Consider the following 22,614-nt stretch of genomic DNA (forward strand, 5'->3'; position numbering starts at 1 on the left):
GTTCTGTTAGTTGGTCCTGTGTTCTTATAGTTCTCTGTTAGTTGGTCCTGTGTTCTTATAGTTCTGTTAGTTGATCCTGTGTTCTTATAGTTCTGTTAGTTGGTCCTGTGTTCTTATAGTTCTGTTAGTTGGTCCTGTGTTCTTATAGTTCTGTTAGTTGGTCCTGTGTTCTTATAGTTCTGTTAGTTGGTCCTGTGTTCTTATAGTTCTGTTAGTTGGTCCTGTGTTCTTATAGTTCTGTTAGTTGGTCCTGTGTTCTTATAGTTCTGTTAGTTGGTCCTGTGTTCTTATAGTTCTGTTAGTTGGTCCTGTGTTCTTATAGTTCTGTTAGTTGATTCCTGTGTTCTTATAGTTCTGTTAGTTGGTCCTGTGTTCTTATAGTTCTGTTAGTTGATCCTGTGTTCTTTAGTTCTGTTAGTTCTGTTAGTTTGATTCCTGTGTTCTTATAGTTCTGTTAGTTGTCCTGTGTTCTTATAGTTCTCTGTTAGTTGGTCCTGTGTTCTTATAGTTCTGTTAGTTGGTCCTGTGTTCTTATAGTTCTCTGTTAGTTGGTCCTGTGTTCTTATAGTTCTGTTAGTTGGTCCTGTGTTCTTATAGTTCTCTGTTAGTTGGTCCTGTGTTCTTATAGTTCTGTTAGTTGGTCCTGTGTTCTTATAGTTCTGTTAGTTGGTCCTGTGTTCTTATAGTTCTGTTAGTTGGTCCTGTGTTCTTATAGTTCTGTTAGTTGGTCCTGTGTTCTTATAGTTCTGTTGTTAGTTCTTTGGTCCTGGTCCTGTGTTCTTATAGTTCTGTTAGTTGGTCCTGTGTTCTTATAGTTCTGTTAGTTGATCCTGTGTTCTTATAGTTCTCTGTTAGTTGGTCCTGTGTTATTATAGTTCTGTTAGTTGGTCCTGTGTTCTTATAGTTCTGTTAGTTGGTCCTGTGTTCTTATAGTTCTGTTAGTTGATCCTGTGTTCTTATAGTTGGTCCTGTGTTTCTGTTAGTTGGTCCTGTGTTCTTATAGTTCTGTTAGTTGGTCCTGTGTTCTTATAGTTCTGTTAGTTGGTCCTGTGTTCTGTTAGTTGGTCCTGTGTTCTTATAGTTCTGTTAGTTGGTCCTGTGTTCTTATAGTTCTGTTAGTTGGTCCTGTGTTCTTATAGTTCTGTTAGTTGGTCCTGTGTTCTTATAGTTCTGTTAGTTGGTCCTGTGTTCTTATAGTTCTGTTAGTTGATCCTGTGTTCTTATAGTTCTGTTAGTTGGTCCTGTGTTCTTATAGTTCTGTTAGTTGGTCCTGTGTTCTTATAGTTCTGTTAGTTGATCCTGTGTTCTTATAGTTCTGTTAGTTGGTCCTGTGTTCTTATAGTTCTGTTAGTTGATCCTGTGTTCTTATAGTTCTGTTAGTTGATCCTGTGTTCTTATAGTTCTGTTAGTTGATCCTGTGTTCTTATAGTTCTGTTAGTTGGTCCTGTGTTCTTATAGTTCTGTTAGTTGGTCCTGTGTTCTTATAGTTCTGTTAGTTGATCCTGTGTTCTTATAGTTCTGTTAGTTGATCCTGTGTTCTTATAGTTCTGTTAGTTGATCCTGTGTTCTTATAGTTCTGTTAGTTGGTCCTGTGTTCTTATAGTTCTGTTAGTTGATCCTGTGTTCTTATAGTTCTGTTAGTTGATCCTGTGTTCTTATAGTTCTGTTAGTTGGTCCTGTGTTCTTATAGTTCTGTTAGTTGATCCTGTGTTCTTATAGTTTCTGTTCTTTAGTTGATCCTGTGTTCTTATAGTTCTGTTAGTTGGTCCTGTGTTCTTATAGTTCTGTTAGTTGATTCTGTGTTCTTATAGTTCTGTTAGTTGGTCCTGTGTTCTTATAGTTCTGTTAGTTGGTCCTGTGTTCTTATAGTTCTGTTAGTTGGTCCTGTGTTCTTATAGTTCTGTTAGTTGGTCCTGTGTTCTTATAGTTCTGTTAGTTGGTCCTGTGTTCTTATAGTTCTCTGTTAGTTGGTCCTGTGTTCTTATAGTTTTCAGTTTGTTGATCCTGTGTTCTTATAGTTCTGTTAGTTGATCCTGTGTTCTTATAGTTCTGTTAGTTGGTCCTGTGTTCTTATAGTTCTGTTAGTTGGTCCTGTGTTCTTATAGTTCTGTTAGTTGGTCCTGTGTTCTTATAGTTCTGTTAGTTGGTCCTGTGTTCTTATAGTTCTGTTAGTTGGTCCTGTGTTCTTATAGTTCTGTTAGTTGGTCCTGTGTTCTTATAGTTCTGTTAGTTGGTCCTGTGTTCTTATAGTTCTGTTAGTTGGTCCTGTGTTCTTATAGTTCTGTTAGTTGATTCTGTGTTCTTATAGTTCTGTTAGTTGGTCCTGTGTTCTTATAGTTCTGTTAGTTGATCCTGTGTTCTTATAGTTCTGTTAGTTGATTCTGTGTTCTTATAGTTCTGTTAGTTGATCCTGTGTTCTTATAGTTCTGTTAGTTGGTCCTGTGTTCTTATAGTTCTGTTAGTTGGTCCTGTGTTCTTATAGTTCTCTGTTAGTTGGTCCTGTGTTCTTATAGTTCTCTGTTAGTTGATCCTGTGTTCTTATAGTTCTCTGTTAGTTGGTCCTGTGTTCTTATAGTTCTGTTAGTTGGTCCTGTGTTCTTATAGTTCTGTTAGTTGGTCCTGTGTTCTTATAGTTCTGTTAGTTGGTCCTGTGTTCTTATAGTTCTGTTAGTTGGTCCTGTGTTCTGTTAGTTGGTCCTGTGTTCTTATAGTTCTCTGTTAGTTGGTCCTGTGTTCTTATAGTTCTCTGTTAGTTGGTCCTGTGTTCTTATAGTTCTGTTAGTTGGTCCTGTGTTCTTATAGTTCTTATAGTTCTGTTAGTTGGTCCTGTGTTCTTATAGTTCTGTTAGTTGGTCCTGTGTTCTTATAGTTCTGTTAGTTGGTCCTGTGTTCTTATAGTTCTGTTAGTTGATCCTGTGTTCTTATAGTTCTGTTAGTTGGTCCTGTGTTCTTATAGTTCTGTTAGTTGATCCTGTGTTCTTATAGTTCTGTTAGTTGGTCCTGTGTTCTTATAGTTCTGTTAGTTGGTCCTGTGTTCTTATAGTTCTCTGTTAGTTGGTCCTGTGTTCTTATAGTTCTGTTAGTTGGTCCTGTGTTCTTATAGTTCTGTTAGTTGGTCCTGTGTTCTTATAGTTCTGTTAGTTGGTCCTGTGTTCTTATAGTTCTCTGTTAGTTGGTCCTGTGTTCTTATAGTTCTGTTAGTTGGTCCTGTGTTCTTATAGTTCTGTTAGTTGGTCCTGTGTTCTTATAGTTCTGTTGTGTTTGGTCCTGTGTTCTTATAGTTCTGTTAGTTGGTCCTGTGTTCTTATAGTTCTGTTAGTTGATCCTGTGTTCTTATAGTTTCTGTTAGTTGGTCCTGTGTTCTTATAGTTCTGTTAGTTGGTCCTGTGTTCTTATAGTTCTGTTAGTTGGTCCTGTGTTCTTATAGTTCTGTTAGTTGATCCTGTGTTCTTATAGTTCTGTTAGTTGATCCTGTGTTCTTATAGTTCTGTTAGTTGGTCCTGTGTTCTTATAGTTCTGTTAGTTGATCCTGTGTTCTTATAGTTCTGTTAGTTGATCCTGTGTTCTTATAGTTCTGTTAGTTGGTCCTGTGTTCTTATAGTTCTGTTAGTTGATCCTGTGTTCTTATAGTTCTGTTAGTTGGTCCTGTGTTCTTATAGTTCTGTTAGTTGATCCTGTGTTCTTATAGTTCTGTTAGTTGGTCCTGTGTTCTTATAGTTCTGTTAGTTGGTCCTGTGTTCTTATAGTTCTGTTAGTTGGTCCTGTGTTCTTATAGTTCTGTTAGTTGATCCTGTGTTCTTATAGTTCTCTGTTAGTTGGTCCTGTGTTCTTATAGTTCTGTTAGTTGATCCTGTGTTCTTATAGTTCTGTTAGTTGATCCTGTGTTCTTATAGTTCTCTGTTAGTTGGTCCTGTGTTCTTATAGTTCTGTTAGTTGGTCCTGTGTTCTTATAGTTCTGTTAGTTGGTCCTGTGTTCTTATAGTTCTGTTAGTTGGTCCTGTGTTCTTATAGTTCTGTTAGTTGGTCCTGTGTTCTTATAGTTCAGTTAGTTGATCCTGTGTTCTTATAGTTCTCTGTTAGTTGGTCCTGTGTTCTTATAGTTCTGTTAGTTGATCCTGTGTTCTTATAGTTCTGTTAGTTGATCCTGTGTTCTTATAGTTCTCTGTTAGTTGGTCCTGTGTTCTTATAGTTCTCTGTTAGTTGATCCTGTGTTCTTATAGTTCTGTTAGTTGGTCCTGTGTTCTTATGGTTCTTTGTTGGCGGACTCACTAAACACAAAGTTGGTCCTGTGTTCAATACATTTTATAGTTCTTTTTGTTAGTTGGTCCTGTGTTCTTATATCTTTACTTTTCTCAAGTATGACAATTAGTTGGTCCTGTGTTCTTATAGCTCTCTGTTAATTGGTCGTGGGATCCCACTGTATATAATATGATGCGAGGGTGATTTTCATACTCTGATTCATACAAGACATTAGAGATGTTCTCATTATGTTCGCTCCCAATCAACAGCACAGAATGCCATAGTTAAGTCACTACTGGCCCAGAATATCCTATTGTTATTCTGTGTGTGCGTCACCCACGTGCTAAAGCCACAGCGTTTTTTTGACCCACGTCCCCTTCGGATTGTTCCAAATCCCTGGGACCTGATCCCCCCGCCTCGGAGCATACCACGAGGCCAGCGACCTGTGAAATCCCAAATCCAGTGTATAGCTATGACCGCGAGACACTGAGGAGACAGGACAGTGTGTGTGTGTTTGTGGAGTGTGTAGTGTGTGTGTGCTAAACACATGACCCCGTCCTGCCAGGCCGCCACCCATCTGTTCTCTTCTGATGAGATCTGTATCCTATGAACTTTAAAGCTACAGCAGCTGGGTAGTGTCTGTCACAGTGCAGTGGAGGGAAAGCTACTCTCACTCACTCACTCACTCACTCACTCACTCACTCACTCACTCACTCACTCACTCACTCACTCACTCACTCACTCACTCACTCACTCACTCACTCACTCACTCACTCACTCACTCACTCACTCACTCAACACACTCACACACTCACTCACTGGTCACTGGGGTCATATATGTGTATGTTATGGGCTGTCATTGAGCTGTTTAGTAGAAACGTCCAGAGGCTGTGATAATGTTGGATTTTGTAATAATTATGATCATTTTAATAATTGCTGCTGCATTACTTGAACTATAGATACATAGATTAGTGTCTGGGACACAATCATCGTCTGTTCAAAGCTATTGCTTATCAGCTAAAGAAATACCAAACTTGAAGTAGAAAATTTAAATTGAAGGCCGGTATGTTTTTGCGAGCTTCTAGATGCAAAGCTTTGGAGAGGTCTTAGAAAGATATCTTTACCTTGCTATTCTTGTTGTAGTAGGTCATCAGAAAGATGGAGCAGAACTCAGCACCTCAACTCAACAAAGTTTTGGTGAAAAGTTGAAGAGCTACACAGTGCTTCCACTTCTGCCCAGCGGGTGTATTTGACTCACACAGCTCCTCAGCAGAGTTTATTTATAGAAGGTCTCAGTGGCTGGGTACCATCTCTGTCTGGAGAGGATGAGGTAAGTGCTCTACTCTTCCCTGATATCCAGCTTGACCTGTGGGGGTGTGTGGCAGTACACTGAATGCTTCAGCATGTGTTTGGTGCTCCTCATATTCTGTGGGATGGATGAGTAGTCTGTTTGTTTAAGAGCTGTTAACTTTTTATGGTCTCTCTGCTCTGCTGCCACTAGGATTCATCAGGCCACTAGATCTACAGAGTTCTCTTGACGTGCCTACACACACACAACAGTACTTTAGTATTTTTTTGACTCCAACTAAGTCATATTTCGGAATACATTACCCAGCGAGCACATAACGTTCTGAGAACCATATGTTTCTTAGAGGTTGGTGAGAGAGGTTGTGCTCTGATTATTTTGTAAACAACCTAACACCTTTCTGGGAATGTTGGAGGTCAGTTGCTTGGTTCTGCAACATTGTCAGCACATTTAAGGGATTTTACAAAAAAACAACTATTTTCTTGGTATTTCATTCCTTTAACAGAACGTTTACTAAAAGTTCAAACATGGTTACATTTAATTGAACGTTTTATATTATTTTGATTACCTCCCATTAAATTCAATTTCACTTCTACTTTTTAAAGTTATTTTCATTTGGAAATTACATTAAGTACTGAGCTTGAACAGACAGTTTCATGTCCCACGTCGCTGCCCAGAGTCCCACTGCACTGTCCAGAGTCCCACGTCGCTGCCCAGAGTCCCACGTCGCTGCCCAGAGTCCCACTGCGCTGTCCAGGTCCCACGTCGCTGCCCAGAGTCCCACGTCGCTGCCAGAGTCCCACGTCGTTGCCTAGAGTCCCACGTCGCTGCCCAGAGTCCCACTGCACTGCCCAGAGTCCCACGTCTTTGCCCAGAGTCCCACTGCACTGCCCAGAGTCCCACGCTGCCCAGAGCTGCCCAGAGTCCCACGTCGCTGCCCAGAGTCCCACGTCGCTGCCCAGAGTCCCACGTCCTGCCCAGAGTCCCACGTCGCTGCCCAGAGTCCCACTGCACTGCCCAGAGTCCCACGTCGCTGCCCAGAGTCCCACGTCGCTGCCCAGAGTCCCCGTCGTCCCACGTCGCTGCCCAGAGTCCCACTGTGCCCAGAGTCCCACTGCCCAGAGTGCCCAGAGTCCCACCCCACGTCGCTGCCCAGAGTCCCACGTCGCTGCCCAGAGTCCCACGTCGCTGCCCAGAGTCCCACTGCACTGTCCAGAGTCCGTCGCACTGCCCAGAGTCCCACGTCGCTGTCCAGAGTCCCACGTCGCTGCCCAGAGTCCCACGTCGCTGCCCAGAGTCCCACGTCGCTGTCCAGAGTCCCACGTCGCTGTCCAGAGTCCCACGTCGCTGCCCAGAGTCCCACGTCGCTGCCCAGAGTCCCACGTCGCTGCCCAGAGTCCCACGTCGCTGCCCAGAGTCCCACTGCACTGTCCAGAGTCCCACGTCGCTGCCCAGAGTCCCACTTTGCCCAGAGTCCCACGTCGTTGCCCAGAGTCCCACGTCTTTGCCCAGAGTCCCACGTCGCTGCCCAGAGTCCCACGTCGCTGCCCAGAGTCCCACTGCACTGTCCAGAGTCCCACGTCGCTGCCCAGAGTCCCACGTCGCTGCCCAGAGTCCCACGTCGCTGCCCAGAGTCCCACTGCACTGTCCAGAGTCCCACGTCGCTGCCCAGAGTCCCACTGCACTGTCCACGTCGCTGCCCAGAGTCCCAGTCCCACGTCGCTGCCCAGAGTCCCACTGTGCCCAGAGTCCCACTGCACTGTCCAGGGTCCCACGTCGCTGCCCAGAGTCCCACGTCGCTGCCCAGAGTCCCACTGCACTGTCCAGAGTCCCACGTCGCTGCCCAGAGTCCCACGTCGCTGCCCAGAGTCCCACTGCCCAGAGTCCCACTGCCCAGAGTCCCACGTCGCTGCCCAGAGTCCCACGTCGCTGCCCAGAGTCCCACGTCGCTGCCCAGAGTCCCACGTCGCTGCCCAGAGTCCCACGCCCGCTGCCCAGAGTCCCACCACGTCGCTGCCCAGAGTCCCACGTCGCTGCCCAGAGTCCCACGTCGCTGTCCAGAGTCCCACGTCGCACTGTCCAGAGTCCCACACGCTGCCCAGAGTCCCACGTCGCTGCCCAGAGTCCCACGTCGCTGCCCAGAGTCCCACGTCGCTGCCCAGAGTCCCACGTCGCTGCCCAGAGTCCCACGTCGCTGCCCAGAGTCCCACGTCGCTGCCCAGAGTCCCACGTCGCTGCCCAGAGTCCCACGTCGCTGCCCAGAGTCCCACGTCGCTGCCCAGAGTCCCACGTCGCTGCCCAGAGTCCCACGTCGCTGCCCAGAGCGTGCCCAGAGTCCCACTGCCCAGAGTCCCACTGCACTGTCCAGAGTCCCACGTCGCTGCCCAGAGTCCCACGTCGCTGCCCAGAGTCCCACTGCACTGTCCAGAGTCCCACGTCGCTGCCCAGAGTCCCACGTCGCTGCCCAGAGTCCCACTGCACTGTCCAGAGTCCCACTGCACTGTCCAGAGTCCCACTGTCCAGAGTCCCACGTCGCTGTCCAGAGTCCCACGTCGCTGCCCAGAGTCCCACGTCGCTGCCCAGAGTCCCACGTCGCTGCCCAGAGTCCCACGTCGCTGCCCAGAGTCCCACTGCACTGTCCAGAGTCCCACGTCGCTGCCCAGAGTCCCACGTCGCTGCCCAGAGTCCCACTGCACTGTCCAGAGTCCCACGTCGCTGCCCAGAGTCCCACTGCACTGTCCAGGGTCCCACGTCGCTGCCCAGAGTCCCACGTCGCTGCCCAGAGTCCCACTGCAGTCCAGGGTCCCACGTCGCTGCCCAAAGTCCCACTGCACTGTCCAGGAGTCCCACGTGCCCAGAGTCCTGCTGTCCAGACTGCACTGTCCAGAGTCCCACGTCGCTGCCCAGAGTCCCACTGCACTGTCCAGAGTCCCACTGCACTGCCCAGAGTCCCACGTCGCTGCCCAGAGTCCCACGTCGCTGCCCAGAGTCCCACTGCACTGCCCAGAGTCCCACTGCACTGCCCAGAGTCCCACGTCGCTGCCCAGAGTCCCACGTCCAGAGTCCCACTGCCCAGAGTCCCACGTCGCTGCCCAGAGTCCCACTGCACTGTCCAGAGTCCCACTGCACTGTCCAGAGTCCCACGTCGCTGCCCAGAGTCCCACGTCGCTGCCCAGAGTCCCACGTCGCTGCCCAGAGTCCCACTGCACTGTCCAGAGTCCCACGTCGCTGCCCAGAGTCCCACGTCGCTGCCCAGAGTCCCACGTCGCTGCCCAGAGTCCCACGTCGCTGCCCAGAGTCCCACGTCGCTGCCCAGAGTCCCACGTCGCTGCCCAGAGTCCCACTGCGCTGCCCAGAGTCCCACGTCGCTGCCCAGAGTCCCACGTCGCTGCCCAGAGTCCCACGTCGCTGCCCAGAGTCCCACGCGCTGCCCAGAGTCCCACGTCGCTGCCCAGAGTCCCACTGCACTGTCCAGAGTCCCACGTCGTTGCCCAGAGTCCCACTGCACTGTCCAGGGTCCCACGTCGCTGCCCAGAGTCCCACTGCACTGTCCAGAGGGTGGGTGAGCAGCCAAAGTCAAGGTGTTAAAGCAGTCCTGCCTCATCCATCAGAGGAAGAAACACAACGTTTATCTGTTGCTAGGCAGCCAGGGAAAGTGTCTCCTAGCAACCTGAGCTACCTGCAGCAGGGGGGGGGGGGTGAGTGATGCAGTGGTGAGGCCCATGTGATGGCTGCTGCAGCTCTTGGTGAGCTCAGGACAAAATCTCTGGCTCGGCTGGAGCAGGGAATGATGACATCACCGCAGCAACGCTGAATGAGATGGGAGGAGGAAGAAGCAGAGGAGAGGAAGGACACATGAAGGTGGACTAGGGATGCTGGTGGTAGGGAGGGATGCTGGCAGTGGCAGGGAGACATATCTTTGTTGATTCAGTACTGTAAAGCTTAGCAGCAGCTGGGATGCCAGGGAATCATTTCTTACAAAAATAGTTTTGGTGCTCCTGTCCTCATGCTGAGCATATTTAGATCATTGGATGTGCATTGGACACTGTATCCTGTGTTTGATTAAAGGGATATGATGCCATATGAGTGGGGATGCAGAGAGAGGCTAAGGCCTACTTCCTCTGTCAATTTACTATCTGTTCGAATAGGTTACTATTACTAAACTAGAGCAGGGGTTCCTAAACTTTTTAAACTTCGTGACCCAAAATGAACTTCCCCCTGTGAACCTAATCGTTCTTCAATGACCTAAATGAAGAAGAGATATACAAATAGTGTGTGATTATAGACTATTCCTGTAACTCGCGACACACCTCAGATGCCCAGGGTCCACTCATGGTTTAAGAAACCATCCTCAAGAGGATGGGCACGATTCCTTTATCTCACTTGTACTTTCCTCTGTGTGAATTGAGGACAATGCAGCAACTCTAAGAATAGCAAAGTGAAATCAGTGGAGGTCAGCTTTAGCTCAGCGCATTAGAGGAGCCACAGTGTCAATAGTGCTGACCTCTCTGCTCCGTTGGGATCTTGGATGAGTCAGTGTCAATAGTGCTGACCTCTCTGCTCTGTTGGAATCTTGGATGAGTCAGTGTCAATAGTGCTGACCTCTCTGCTCCGTTGGGATCTTGGATGAGTCAGTGTCAATAGTGCTGACCTCTCTGCTCCGTTGGGATCTTGGATGAGTCAGTGTCAATAGAGCTGACCGCTCTGCTCCGTTGGGATCTTGGATGAGTCAGTGTCAATAGAGCTGACCTCTCTGCTCCGTTGGGATCTTGGATGAGTCAGTGTCAATAGAGCTGACCGCTCTGCTCCGTTGGGATGTTGGATGAGTCAGTGTCAATAGAGCTGATCTCTGCTCCGTTGGGATCTTGGATGAGTCAGTGTCAATAGAGCTGACCTCTCTGCTCCGTTGGGATCTTGGATGAGTCAGTGTCAATAGAGCTGACCTCTCTGCTCCGTTGGGATCTTGGATGAGTCAGTGTCAATAGAGCTGATCTCTGCTCCGTTGGGATCTTGGATGAGTCAGTGTCAATAGTGCTGACCTCTCTGCTCCGTTGGGATCTTGGATGAGTCAGTGTCAATAGAGCTGATCTCTGCTCCGTTGGGATCTTGGATGAGTCAGTGTCAATAGTGCTGACCTCTCTGCTCCGTTGGGATCTTGGATGAGTCAGTGTCAATAGAGCTGACCTCTCTGCTCCGTTGGGATCTTGGATGAGTCAGTGTCAATAGAGCTGACCGCTCTGCTCCGTTGGAATGTTGGATGAGTCAGTGTCAATAGAGCTGATCTCTCTGCTCCGTTGGGATCTTGGATGAGTCAGTGTCAATAGAGCTGATCTCTGCTCCGTTGGAATCTTGTATGAGTCAGTGTCAATAGTGCTGACCTCTGCTCCGTTGGGATCTTGGATGAGTCAGTGTCAATAGAGCTGACCTCTCTGCTCCGTTGGGATCTTGGATGAGTCAGTGTCAATAGAGCTGACCTCTCTGCTCCGTTGGGATTTTGGATGAGTCAGTGTCAATAGAGCTGACCTCTCTGCTCCGTTGGGATCTTGGATGAGTCAGTGTCAATAGAGCTGATCTCTGCTCCGTTGGGATCTTGGATGAGTCAGTGTCAATAGAGCTGATCTCTGCTCTGTTGGAATCTTGGATGAGTCAGTGTCAATAGTGCTGAACTCTCTGCTCCGTTGGGATCTTGGATGAGTCAGTGTCAATAGAGCTGACCTCTCTGCTCCGTTGGGATCTTGGATGAGTCAGTGTCAATAGAGCTGACCGCTCTGCTCCATTGGGATGTTGGATGAGTCAGTGTCAATAGTGCTGACCTCTCTGCTCCGTTGGGATCTTGGATGAGTCAGTGTCAATAGTGCTGACCTCTCTGCTCCGTTGGGATCTTGGGTGAGTCTGTGTGATGTCTCCTTCCCCTCAGTCTTTTGTTCCACTTGCTGCAGAGAAAAGAAGAGAACCAGCTCATGGATTTGAATATCCACTGTTGAAATGGGAAACCAAATCTGGTGATATGACACCACTTTTAAATCCCAATGACACCCTCTTCCCTACTGTTTGGTGTACTGCTTTTGACCAGAGCCCTACCTGGTCCTATATGGGCTATGTGTACCATAGGGGGAGCCCATCTTGTTGGGTTCAAGAGTTGTACGGTGTATATTACCTCCCTTCAAGTAGTCTCTTTTGAAATAAATTGAGTAGCTAGCTAGCATGGACGCAAAATGTAGTTCTGGGTGAAGAGATTACCCTTCAAGTTCCCAAATCTCTTTCTAACACATCTGAAACCTCTCACTTTCTCCATGCCTGTTGCTTAAGTCCTTTTCTAGACTAATCCACAACTAGAGTCTAATGTCATGTATCTGCCCTTCCCTGTTGTGCTGCAAGTGGATTTATGAGAGCTGGATTTGTAGCAGCCATGTCTAGCTACATACGTTTCCATTATTCTTTTGTTGTCATACAGTGATTATCTCCACACAGGATTTACCCACTTATGGTTGCCATCTACGATGCTTTGCTCTGAGCCAAGGTGCTTCAAGTCAATGTGGGCTTGAAGCTGGAGCCCACATCACAAGGTCTGACACATCCTATAAGGAATCTAAATGACCATTAACATGACCTGTGGGAGATGTTGAACTTAATCAGATACCTCATGACATCATCAGATCAGCCCATCCCAGTAGAGACTAGATTATGTTTCAGGAGGTGCTGCATTACAGCCGCCTGCTTCAATCGGTATGTGCCCAATGTGTGAATTGGGAAAGGGGGATACCTAGTCAGTTGTACAACTGAATGCATTCAACTGAAATGTCTTCCGCATTTAACCCAACCCCTCTGAATCAGAGAGGTGCGGGGGACTGCCATAATTGACATCCACGTCTTCGGCACCTGGGGAACAGTGAACAGGGCACAGGTTATAACTGGCTTGCTCAGGGGCAGAACGACAACCTTTTGGTTACTGGCACAATTGGTAAAGCTATCCAGCAGATTGTCAGATGTTCCTTCAGAGAAACATTTGTTTGCCTTTATATTGTCTAACGATTATATCTGTGACATTTCCTGGGATATGACATTTCCTGATCATTATGTGAGATGTCCAGCAGCAGGGAGACAGACAAGCAGGATGTATTTTCCCCTCTAATATCTCTGAGAAGACGAGTCTGTCCAGGACAAGTTGTCAAACTCACTGAGCTGTGTCATAGAATATTACTAGCGCAAATTGCCAATATGCTGGACTGTGGAGAGAGCATGATGAGAACTCTGCTGCAGCAATCTTGATTCCCTGTCTTGTCTATCCACCAAACCTAGTCTCTGTCCACCAAACCTAGTCTCTGTCCACCAAACCTAGTCTCTGTCCACCAAACCTAGTCTCTGTCCACCAAACCTAGTCTCTGTCCACCAAACCTAGTCTCTGTCCACCAAACCTAGTCTCTGTCCACCAAACCTAGTCTCTGTCCACCAAACCTAGTCTCTGTCCACCAAACCTAGTCTCTGTCCACCAAACCTAGTCTCTGTCCACCAAACCTAGTCTCTGTCCACCAAACCTAGTCCTGTCCACCAAACCTAGTCTCTGTCCACCAAACCTAGTCTCTGTCCACCAAACCTAGTCTCTGTCCACCAAACCTAGTCTCTGTCCACCAAACCTAGTCTCTGTCCACCAAACCTAGTCTCTGTCCACCAAACCTAGTCTCTGTCCACCAAACCTAATTTCAGCATTACCGCATAAATGGAAGATGTAAGTGGAAGGGGGAGAGAGTAAGGAACTTGTCTTTCAGCTCTGCGTTAAAAAACTAAATTGGTTAAAGAAAATTGTGACAAATAAAAAAGTATACCAGTTTCATTTAAGGATCCCAAAAATAACAACTGTGTCATATAGATTGCAAAAGAAATTTTCTATGTACCGATTCCAGCAGATTCTGCTGCGAGGAAGCAGAGTCATTAGATCATTTATTTTGGTACTGTCCATACATAGCTTGTTTTTGGTCACAGATCCAGGAATGGCTAAATAATTGCAACATTTACCTGGTGCTAACTCTGCAGATAACACTACTGGGTGATTTGAAGTCATAGTGTAATGTCTGCATCCAACTCACACTCTCAAACACATAGATCCCCTGAACACAGCTCACTTTCCAGCCCACTTTCCAGCTCACACTCTCAAACACGTAGATCCCCTGAACACAGCTCACTTTCCAGCCCACTTTCCAGCTCACACTCTCAAACACGTAGATCCCCTGAATGCCACTCACCCTCCAGATCCCAATCACCTGAATTCTGATCACCTGTTCACACACCTGTATGTCATTATCACACTTATTTAGTTCAGTTCTTTGCACCCCATCTTTGTCAAGTATTGTTTGTTTTGTGACACACGGCGGTTTGAAGCTCTGGGTTTCCAGTAATTTACTCCTCCTGTGTATGATAGTTTTTGCCTGCCTCACTAATGACTCCTTTTGTATATTCCCTGCCTGTACTTTAGCCTCGGATTTCCTGTTACCTACCTATTGCCTGATCTCCCGGACTACGTTACTAGCCTTTTCCCTGCCTGTACTCTTGCCTTTATGGACCCCAGCTCTCTGCCTCCCTTCGTGTTCATTACACATAGTCAACTGATCAATAATATAATAATACTTTCAGCAGAAAATGCTATCTCTAATTTACAATCTGAAATTATGAGAATGTGAAACATCACAGCACAATTGAAACATATATGGCAAATAGATATCAAATATGGATGGTGTTAAGAGATAGATGGGAGGGGTTGAATGGAGCTGGAGGCTGGGACTAATAACAAGATAACATGTCAAATATACTGTGTCTGTAAAATGTATATCGATTCAGAACTTTTAAATATTACAGTAAAAAATGTATGGCAAATATAAATCAAACTGGATGGACATCAGACATAGATGAGTTTGGGGGGAGAACTAAGAACAAAATATAACTATTGTAAAATAGATTGTCTGTAAAATGTATATAGTATGTATAAACTGGAAGTAGAAGCCCAAGTGTTGTTATTCATTAGTTTACTCAGATTAGGAGAGGGAGGGGTGGTAGGGTAAGTGGAAAATAATAAAGTAAAATATATGTATATAAACTCTGCAAAAAAAGAAACGTCCTCACACTGTCAACTGCATTTATTTTCAGCAAACGTAACGTGTAAATATTTGTATGAACATAACAAGATTCAACAACTGAGACATAAACTGAACAAGTTCCACAGACATGTGACTAACAGAAATTGAATAATGTGTCCCTGAACAAAGGGGGGATCAAAATCAAAAGTAACAGTCAGTATCTGGTGTGGCCACCAGCTGCATTAAGTACTGCAGTGCATCTCCTCCCCATGGACTGCACCAGATTTGCCAGTTCTTGCTGTGAGATGTTACCCCACTCTTCCACCAAGGCACCTGCAAGATCCCGGACATTTCTGGGGGGAATGGCCCTAGCCCTCACCCTCCGATCCAACAGGTCCCAGACGTGCTCAATGGGATAGAGATCCGGGCTCTTCGCTGGCCATGGCAGAACACTGACATTCCTGTCTTGTCTGGTCCAGTGATGGTGGGTTTGTGCCCATAGGCGACGTTGTTGCTGGTGATGTCTGGTGAGGACCTGCCTTACAACAGGCCTACAAGCCCTCAGTCCAGCCTCTGAACTGAGCACTGATGGAGGGATTAAGGCACGTTCACACAGATGAGCATGGACCCTGGGCATCTTTCTTTTGGTGTTTTCAGAGTCAGTAGAAAGGCCTCTTTACTGTCCTACAGTGGAAGTCAGAAGTTTACATACACCTTAGCCAAATACATTTAAACTAATTGTTTCACAATTCCTGACATTCAATCCATAATAAAAATTCCCTGTTTTAGGTCAGTTAGGATCACCACATTATTTTAAGAATGTGAAATGTCAGAATAATACATTTAACATTTACATTTAAGTCATTTAGCAGATGCTATTATCCAGAGCGACTTACAAATTGGTGCATACACCATAGCAGAGAGAATTATTTATTTCAGCTTTTATTTCTTTCATCCCCTCATCTGCACAAACTGTACATAGACCTTATCTATTGTATTATTGACTGCATGTTTGTTTATTCCATGTGTAACTCTGTGTTGTTGTTTGTGTCACACTGCTTTGCTTTATCTTGGCCAGGTCACAGTTATAAGTGACAACTTGTTCTCAACTAGCCTACCTGCTTAAAAATAAAGGTGAAAAAAACAGTAATTCCCAGTGGGTCAGAAGTTCACATACACTGAATTAGTATTTGGTGGCATTGTTTGTTTAACTTGGGTCAAGCGTTTCAGGTAGCCTTCCACAAGCTTCCCACAATAAGTTGGGTTAATGTTGGTCCATTCCTCCTGACAGAGCTGGTGTAACGGAGTCAGTTCTGCCCACACCTTTTCTATAGGATTGAGGTCAGGGCTTTGTGATGGCCACTCCAATACCTTGACTTTGTTGTCCTTAAGCCATTTTGCCACAACTTTGGAAGTATCCTTGGGGTCAGTGTCCATTTAGAAGACCAAGCTTTAACTTCCTGGCTAATGTCTTGAGATGTTGCTTCAATATATCCACATAATTTTCCTCCCCCGTGATGCCATCTATTGTGAAGTGCACAAAATAGATGGCATCACAAAGTAACCCCACAACATGATGCTGCCACCCCTCCAAACATAACGATGGACATTATGGCCAAACAGTTCTATTTTTGTTTCATCAGACCAGAGGACATTTCTCCAAAAGGTATGATATTGTCCCCATGTGCAGTTGCAAACTGTTGTCTGGCTTTTTTATGACGGTTTTGAAGCAGTGGCTTCTTCTTTGCTGACCGGCCTTTCAGGTTATGTCAATATAGGACTCGTTTTACTGTGGATATAGATACTTTTGTACCTGTTTCCTCCACATCTTCACTAGGTCCTTTGCTGTTGTTCTGGGATTGATTTGCACTTTTTGCACCAAAGTGCATTCATCTCTAGGAGACAGAACGCGTCTCCTTCCTGAGCGGTATGACGGCTGCGTGGTCCCATGGTGTTTATACTTGCATATTATTGTTTGTACAGATGAATGTTGTACCTTCAGGCGTTTGGAAATTGCTCCCAAGGATGAACCAGACTTGTGGAGGTCTACATTTTTTCTGAGGTCTTGTCTGATTTCATTTGATTTTCCCATGATGTCAAGCAAAGAGGCATTGCGTATGAAGGTAGGCCTTGAAATACATCCACAGGTACACCTCCAATTGACTCAAATGATGTCAATTAACCTATCAGAAGCTTCTGTAGCCTTGACATCATTTTCTGGAATTTTCCAAGCTGTTTAAAGGCACAGTCAACTTAGTGTATGTAAACTTCTGACCCACTGGAATTGTGATACAGTGAATTATAAGTGAAATAATCTGTCTGTAAACAATTGTTGGAAAAATTACTTGTGTCATGCACAAAGTAGATGTCCTAACCGACTTGACAAAACTTTAGTTTGTTAATGACTCCAACCTAAGTGTATGTAAACTTCTGACTTCAACTATAAGTTTTCATGACTGTGACCTTAATTGCCTACCGTCTGTAAGATGTTAGTGTCTTAACGACCGTTCCACAGGTGCATGTTCATTAATTGTTTATGGTTCATTGAACAGTGAAATGCTGAATACAACAGGTGTAGATCTTACAGTGAAATGCATATTTACATGCCCTAAACCAACAATGCAGTTTTAAGAAAATGCCAATAAAAAAAGTAAGAGATAAAAATAACAGCAGTAAATAACAATAGCGGGGCTTTATATACAGGGGTTACTGGTGTCGAGGTAATTGAGGTAATATGTACATGTTGGTAGAGTTATCAAAGTGACTATGCATAGACAAAAGAGTAGCAGCAGCATTCTAGAGGGGGTGGGTGGGTTGGTCTGATTGGTCAAACTACGAATTAGTGACCAAAGATCAGAATTGGGCTGCCTGTGGAAACACAGCTTTCAGTGACCACTGTGGGTATCAAACCCACAACAACAGTAATGTTACAAACACCAATGACTGAAGCTTCATGGGCCAGTTGCTTATTTTTTTAAACTATTTTACCTGGCAACAAAGCAGGTCAAATTCATATGGTGGTTTTAGTATGACAAACAACTCTGACTTTCTCTGCCGACTCAAATGTTTAGTTGCAGACCTGGGTGTGTGTGTCCTATTTTTCCCTCTCCCCTCTGATAATATCTTCTCATATATATAAAAAACGAACTGTCCAGTCAAAAACAAAAGACACTTATGACCTGTCCTAGATGGTTACCATCCCTTCTCTAACCCCACAGAGCACGCCCACGTGTGAAGTGTCAACACAATCCCTTCCATAAGAATACATTTTCCATCCCTTTTTTCAAGTTAACCTGCTGGTCATTTCAACGGATCAGAGATCAGAGGAGTTATGCTACAAAGCAGGATAAATTACTTTGTCAGTCAACTTTGTCAGTCCCTCCATCAGTGCTCAGTTCAGAGGCTGGACTGAGGGCTTGTAGGCCTGTTGTAAGGCAGGTCCTCACCAGACATCACCGGCAACAACGTCGCCTATGGGCACAAACCCACCATCACTGGACCAGACAAGACAGGAATGTCAGTGTTCTGCCATGGCCAGCGAAACAACCAGAAATAACTATAGATTTTTTGGTGAATTAAGAAAACTAAAGTGAAGTATGTGTTTTGGTTGTTGAGGCAATTAGACTATGCCAATTTCAGGCTTATCTTTTAATATTGCCAAGTTATTGATCTTGCTTTGTAGTATACCCCTCCGATCAGCTCTGGGTATTTCACTCCTTGTTGATCACAGGGTTTGTGTTGAGTTCCTAATCCCTGCTTTTGTTTGGAGGAGAATGGGACAGCTACGGGCCAGTGCAGATTGATCCGAGGGATTTTCCAACTCCTCCTTATAGGGCACAATAAAGGCTTCATCCCTGCAGACGCCAGACCAGAGCTGTGCCCCAACAACAACAACTAAATACCAAGCTATCGGGTGACGGATTGGAAGGGCTCAAAACAGCCATTCTGAAAACCATTTGAGTCTAAAAATCCCTCTGTTAAAATCAAATGAATGGTTTCGAAATGAGTGCTTGAGAAACGAGTTGTAATTAAAACTCCTCTGAATTGAATATACACGTTACATTTGAAGGACTTATAGGAAGGGAGTGGTGGGGGAATTAAACCAACTGGTGGTTTCAAGAACCACAAAACTGCAACAGCTTAAATAGACTCCTCCGAAACAAGCCAAAGCTTTGCATCAACACCGGTAACCACAGGCCTACTAGAGAGCTGTAGCTTAGATATGACTCTAGAACACTAGGCCAGGAACGTTAGCTTACATTTTCATTGTATCTACTGTACATAGCCACCGTATAGATTTAGGTAGGGGGTGATTCAACCCGGTTGAAGGGCGACATGTTGAGAAAGTCTTGATGGAAGAACACCATCAATGCACAAAAACAACCTCACACAGTAGGCTACAAACGTTAGATCTTAATTTGACCAGTTTCTAACACCAGGGAAATAATCCTGCCATAACAGGAAATGTGAATTGTTGTGTGGATTATAATTAATGGACATTTTTGTAAGGGTTGATACATTTTTAGTTAGGGCAAATCAAGTCAGACATTTAAAGTGGAAATTACAGACTTTAGAGTCCTTTTTAAACCTTGAATACACTACAAGTTGCATTTCCTGCTGTGTTGTACATTTCTTGCAACAACAGGGCGATCAAATTAAGATCTTACATCTGTACTTAGTTTACATGGACGTCCTCCAGGGCACTATCTGTAAAGTGAAACACTATGCCGTCTAACCAGGGGTCATGGAGATCGTTGCCAGGGCGACAATGATTGTTATCATCCTGATGGTGTTTCATTTCGGGGTGCTCTAAAAGGACTTCTGTCACATAGCACTTAGCATTGGGTGCATGTTTGCGACACAATTGTTTTGCAGCTCGCTAGGGGACACTCAACTGCTCTGCTGTAGAGGTAGTTCTTCACCCCTTATTTGAAACTGACAGCTTGTTAACATTGTACAGGTTCTGCAGTAACAGACAGTACATCTGCCGCTCTGCCCTTCCCCCTTCCCTTCCAACCAACTGAAGATGGGCTATCATCATGTCTGTGGGTCACATGATAACCTCTAATCAGCAGGGATGACATTACTCTGGTTAGCTCTTCTGGTTAGCTGTATTTCATAGATTAGTTCTTCCTACTACACACAGAGGTCACACTGCTCCAATCCACCATTCTCCTCACAAAACAGCTCTCATGTGGCTACCGCAAGTTCACTCTTCACGATACACATGATGTCATAAAACTACAAATACAATAAAACTATAAATACATAAAATAACAATACCTCCACTAGCTTTCTCCATTATGGCATGGATGTCATTTATATCCTCTTTATGGGTTTGTCAACTAACACACTGGGATAATCTTGTTGTGGGACTTCTCACTTTTAGTGTTGTTTACTGTTTGTATCTACACCCAGGAGGGATTTTTCTCACCACAAAGTAGTGCAGCAACGACTCACAGCTGCCCCCTGTCCATCCGCTGTCCTTCAACAAGACGGATACGCCACAGGTCTGACACTACTGGGAATCCAAGCCACAGGTCTGACACTACTGGGAATCCAAGCCACAGGTCTGACACTACTGGGAATCCAAGCCACAGGTCTGACACTACTGGGAATCCAAGCCACAGGTCTGACACTACTCCAAGCCACAGGGAACTACTGGGAATCCAAGCCACAGGTCTGACACTACTGGGAATCCAAGCCACAGGTCTGACACTACTGGGAATGACACCTGGGAAAGCCACAGGTCTGACACTACTGGGAATCCAAGCCACAGGGAATACCAAGCCACAGGTCTGACACTACTGGGAATCCAAGCCACAGGTCTGACACTACTGGGAATCCAAGCCACAGGTCTGACACTACTGGGAATCCAAGCCACAGGTCTGACACTACTGGGAATCCAAGCCACAGGTCTGACACTACTGGGAATCCAAGCCACAGGTCTGACACTACTGGGAATCCAAGCCACAGGTCTGACACTACTGGGAATCCAAGCCACAGGTCTGACACTACTGGGAATCCAAGCCACAGGTCTGACACTACTGGGAATCCAAGCCACAGGTCTGACACTACTGGGAATCCAAGCCACAGGTCTGACACTACTGGGAATCCAAGCCACAGGTCTGACACTACTGGGAATCCAAGCCACAGGTCTGACACTCTCCAAGCCACAGGTCTGACACTACTGGGAATACAAAGAATCCAAGCCACAGGTCTGCTGGGAAGCCACAGGAGGTCTTTCCAAGCCACAGGTCTGGAATCCAAGCCTGGGAATAGCAGGTCTGACACTACATGGGAACAAGCCACAGACACTACTGGGCAGCCACAGGTCTGACACTACTGGGAATCCAAGCCACAGGTCTGACACTACTGGGAATCCAAGCCATAGCAGCATCTATAGGATACAAAGAGCAGCAGGATTTCCAGTTGGAAGCTGCCCATAGGCACAGGTCTGAAATCAGTTTAGTCTCCCCCAAACCTGACCTTAATCACTTGGGAGGGAGATGTGAAACTGTCCTTACATCAGCATATTGGGGCAACTTTGTCATACTCCTGGGCCAAGCTGACACGAAGTCGGTTTATGTTTCACCTTGAGATATCTTGCAGCTGGACGTTTTCTTTCTATCAAATACATTTCATGTGTGCATGTATCTCTACCAGCCTTCACTCTCAAAGCTCTAAGCCCCCTTGAGTACCACTCTAAAACTGAGATTGCTTGTTGCCACGTAACACTTCATCCTATTTAAACATTCCGTCCCCCACCCCCCTCCAACCGTCTCATGTCAGCCAACATTGCCTCTCTTCTATGCAGACTCTGAGGAGCATCCGTGTTGTTATCATGCTCCCTGGCTGGCTTTATTCTTAGCTCTGCTCAGATGTGATAAAAGCCAATTGGCCAATCAGGTGGAGCCTCTCCCCTGCCGAGCCCAGTGATGTCATCAGACACCCCCCACCTCCTGTGACGGACAGGGACCACAGAGATCTCCCAGCCATGTTGCTACTACTAGCATCTGTAGGAGGTCACATGACCAGTGATGCTGTAGGAGACCCATCCCCGAAACTGGGAGGCCGGGATGAGGTCTAGGGGTTATGTGTGATGGGGGATAGGTGGGGGGACCAGTGTAGCACATTCACGCTCATGTGGCATGTGTGCAGCCAGCCTGGCCTGTTGCCATGGCGCCTGTTTAGCTCCTGTCTGATAGGTCTGTGGGGAGGCAGGCTGCTCTTCTCCTCTCCTGGCTTCAGGCTTCGCTGAGGGATGGGACACACAGACCCATTCTCCTACCTTTCCCAAACTAGAGCGAGATAGTAAATACAATAATGCTTCTCTCTCCATAAATGCTCCATGTGTGAACCTACAGTGTAAAACCCATCCTACCCCAGAAAATGAGTGTCTATTCTCCACTTATACGTTTGACACAATTCTGTACCCATTTGACAAACCACTTCATGACATAGGCATGCTACCTTATTACGTGGGACTGTTCTGTTCCTCCTCTAATAGTTATATACTAACCTGAGAAGGACGCTATTTGAAGCTCGGACAGAAAATCTGAAAACCCTTCAGCACAGTGGTGAACACTGATGACACCTCAGTGTGAAGGTGGTCTTCCCAGAGAACCCACAACTCTCATCTTCTCGGCCAATCAGGTTGTGTGTACTCCTTTTGCAGCCCCTCCCCTCAACTCTCTCTGCAGGGATGCAGTTCTTATGTAACGCTAGTAGGGTATTGACTTGCAGGTACATGGGGCCTCCTCTGTTGATGTCAATGTCCTCTCTCTTCAAGGTCCTAGCTGTCAGCGTTGTGATGAAATGTAGACCTATGTGCCATTACACTCTCTTGTAATAGACCTCCCTCTGACTTACTCTCTCATGCTCTCTCCTATTCTCCCTCTCTCTCTGCTTCATTTTATGCATAAGACTCTTTATAACTCTTTATAAGACTCCTTCTCTCTCTCGTAACCTCTCCTTCTCTCTTTCTCTCCCTGAATAGCC

General features: G+C 46.0%; 1 protein-coding gene across 1 annotated transcript; it reads left to right on the plus strand.

Annotated features, from left to right (window-relative positions):
* Positions 1 to 19,805: 19,805 nt before the first annotated feature.
* On the plus strand, positions 19,806 to 21,645 carry LOC127924380 (uncharacterized). The gene is made up of 4 exons (XM_052509091.1): positions 19,806 to 19,816; positions 20,032 to 20,243; positions 20,410 to 20,769; positions 20,948 to 21,645. Exons 1-4 carry the CDS (start codon positions 19,806 to 19,808, stop codon positions 21,211 to 21,213), a joined length of 849 nt encoding a protein of 282 aa, XP_052365051.1. The 3' UTR covers positions 21,214 to 21,645.
* Positions 21,646 to 22,614: the final 969 nt, after the last annotated feature.

Source organism: Oncorhynchus keta, unplaced genomic scaffold, assembly GCF_023373465.1.
Source record: "Oncorhynchus keta strain PuntledgeMale-10-30-2019 unplaced genomic scaffold, Oket_V2 Un_contig_3981_pilon_pilon, whole genome shotgun sequence".
Taxonomy (NCBI): domain Eukaryota; kingdom Metazoa; phylum Chordata; class Actinopteri; order Salmoniformes; family Salmonidae; genus Oncorhynchus; species Oncorhynchus keta.

What these genes read in the sequence shown, in the direction of transcription:
- LOC127924380 (XM_052509091.1), top strand. An exon ending in ACTGGGAATCCAAGCCACAG is followed by an intron (nt 20,244 to 20,409) that starts GTCTGACACTAC and finishes ACCAAGCCACAG; the next exon opens with GTCTGACACTACTGGGAATC. An exon ending in ACTGGGAATCCAAGCCACAG is followed by an intron (nt 20,770 to 20,947) that starts GTCTGACACTCT and finishes GGGCAGCCACAG; the next exon opens with GTCTGACACTACTGGGAATC.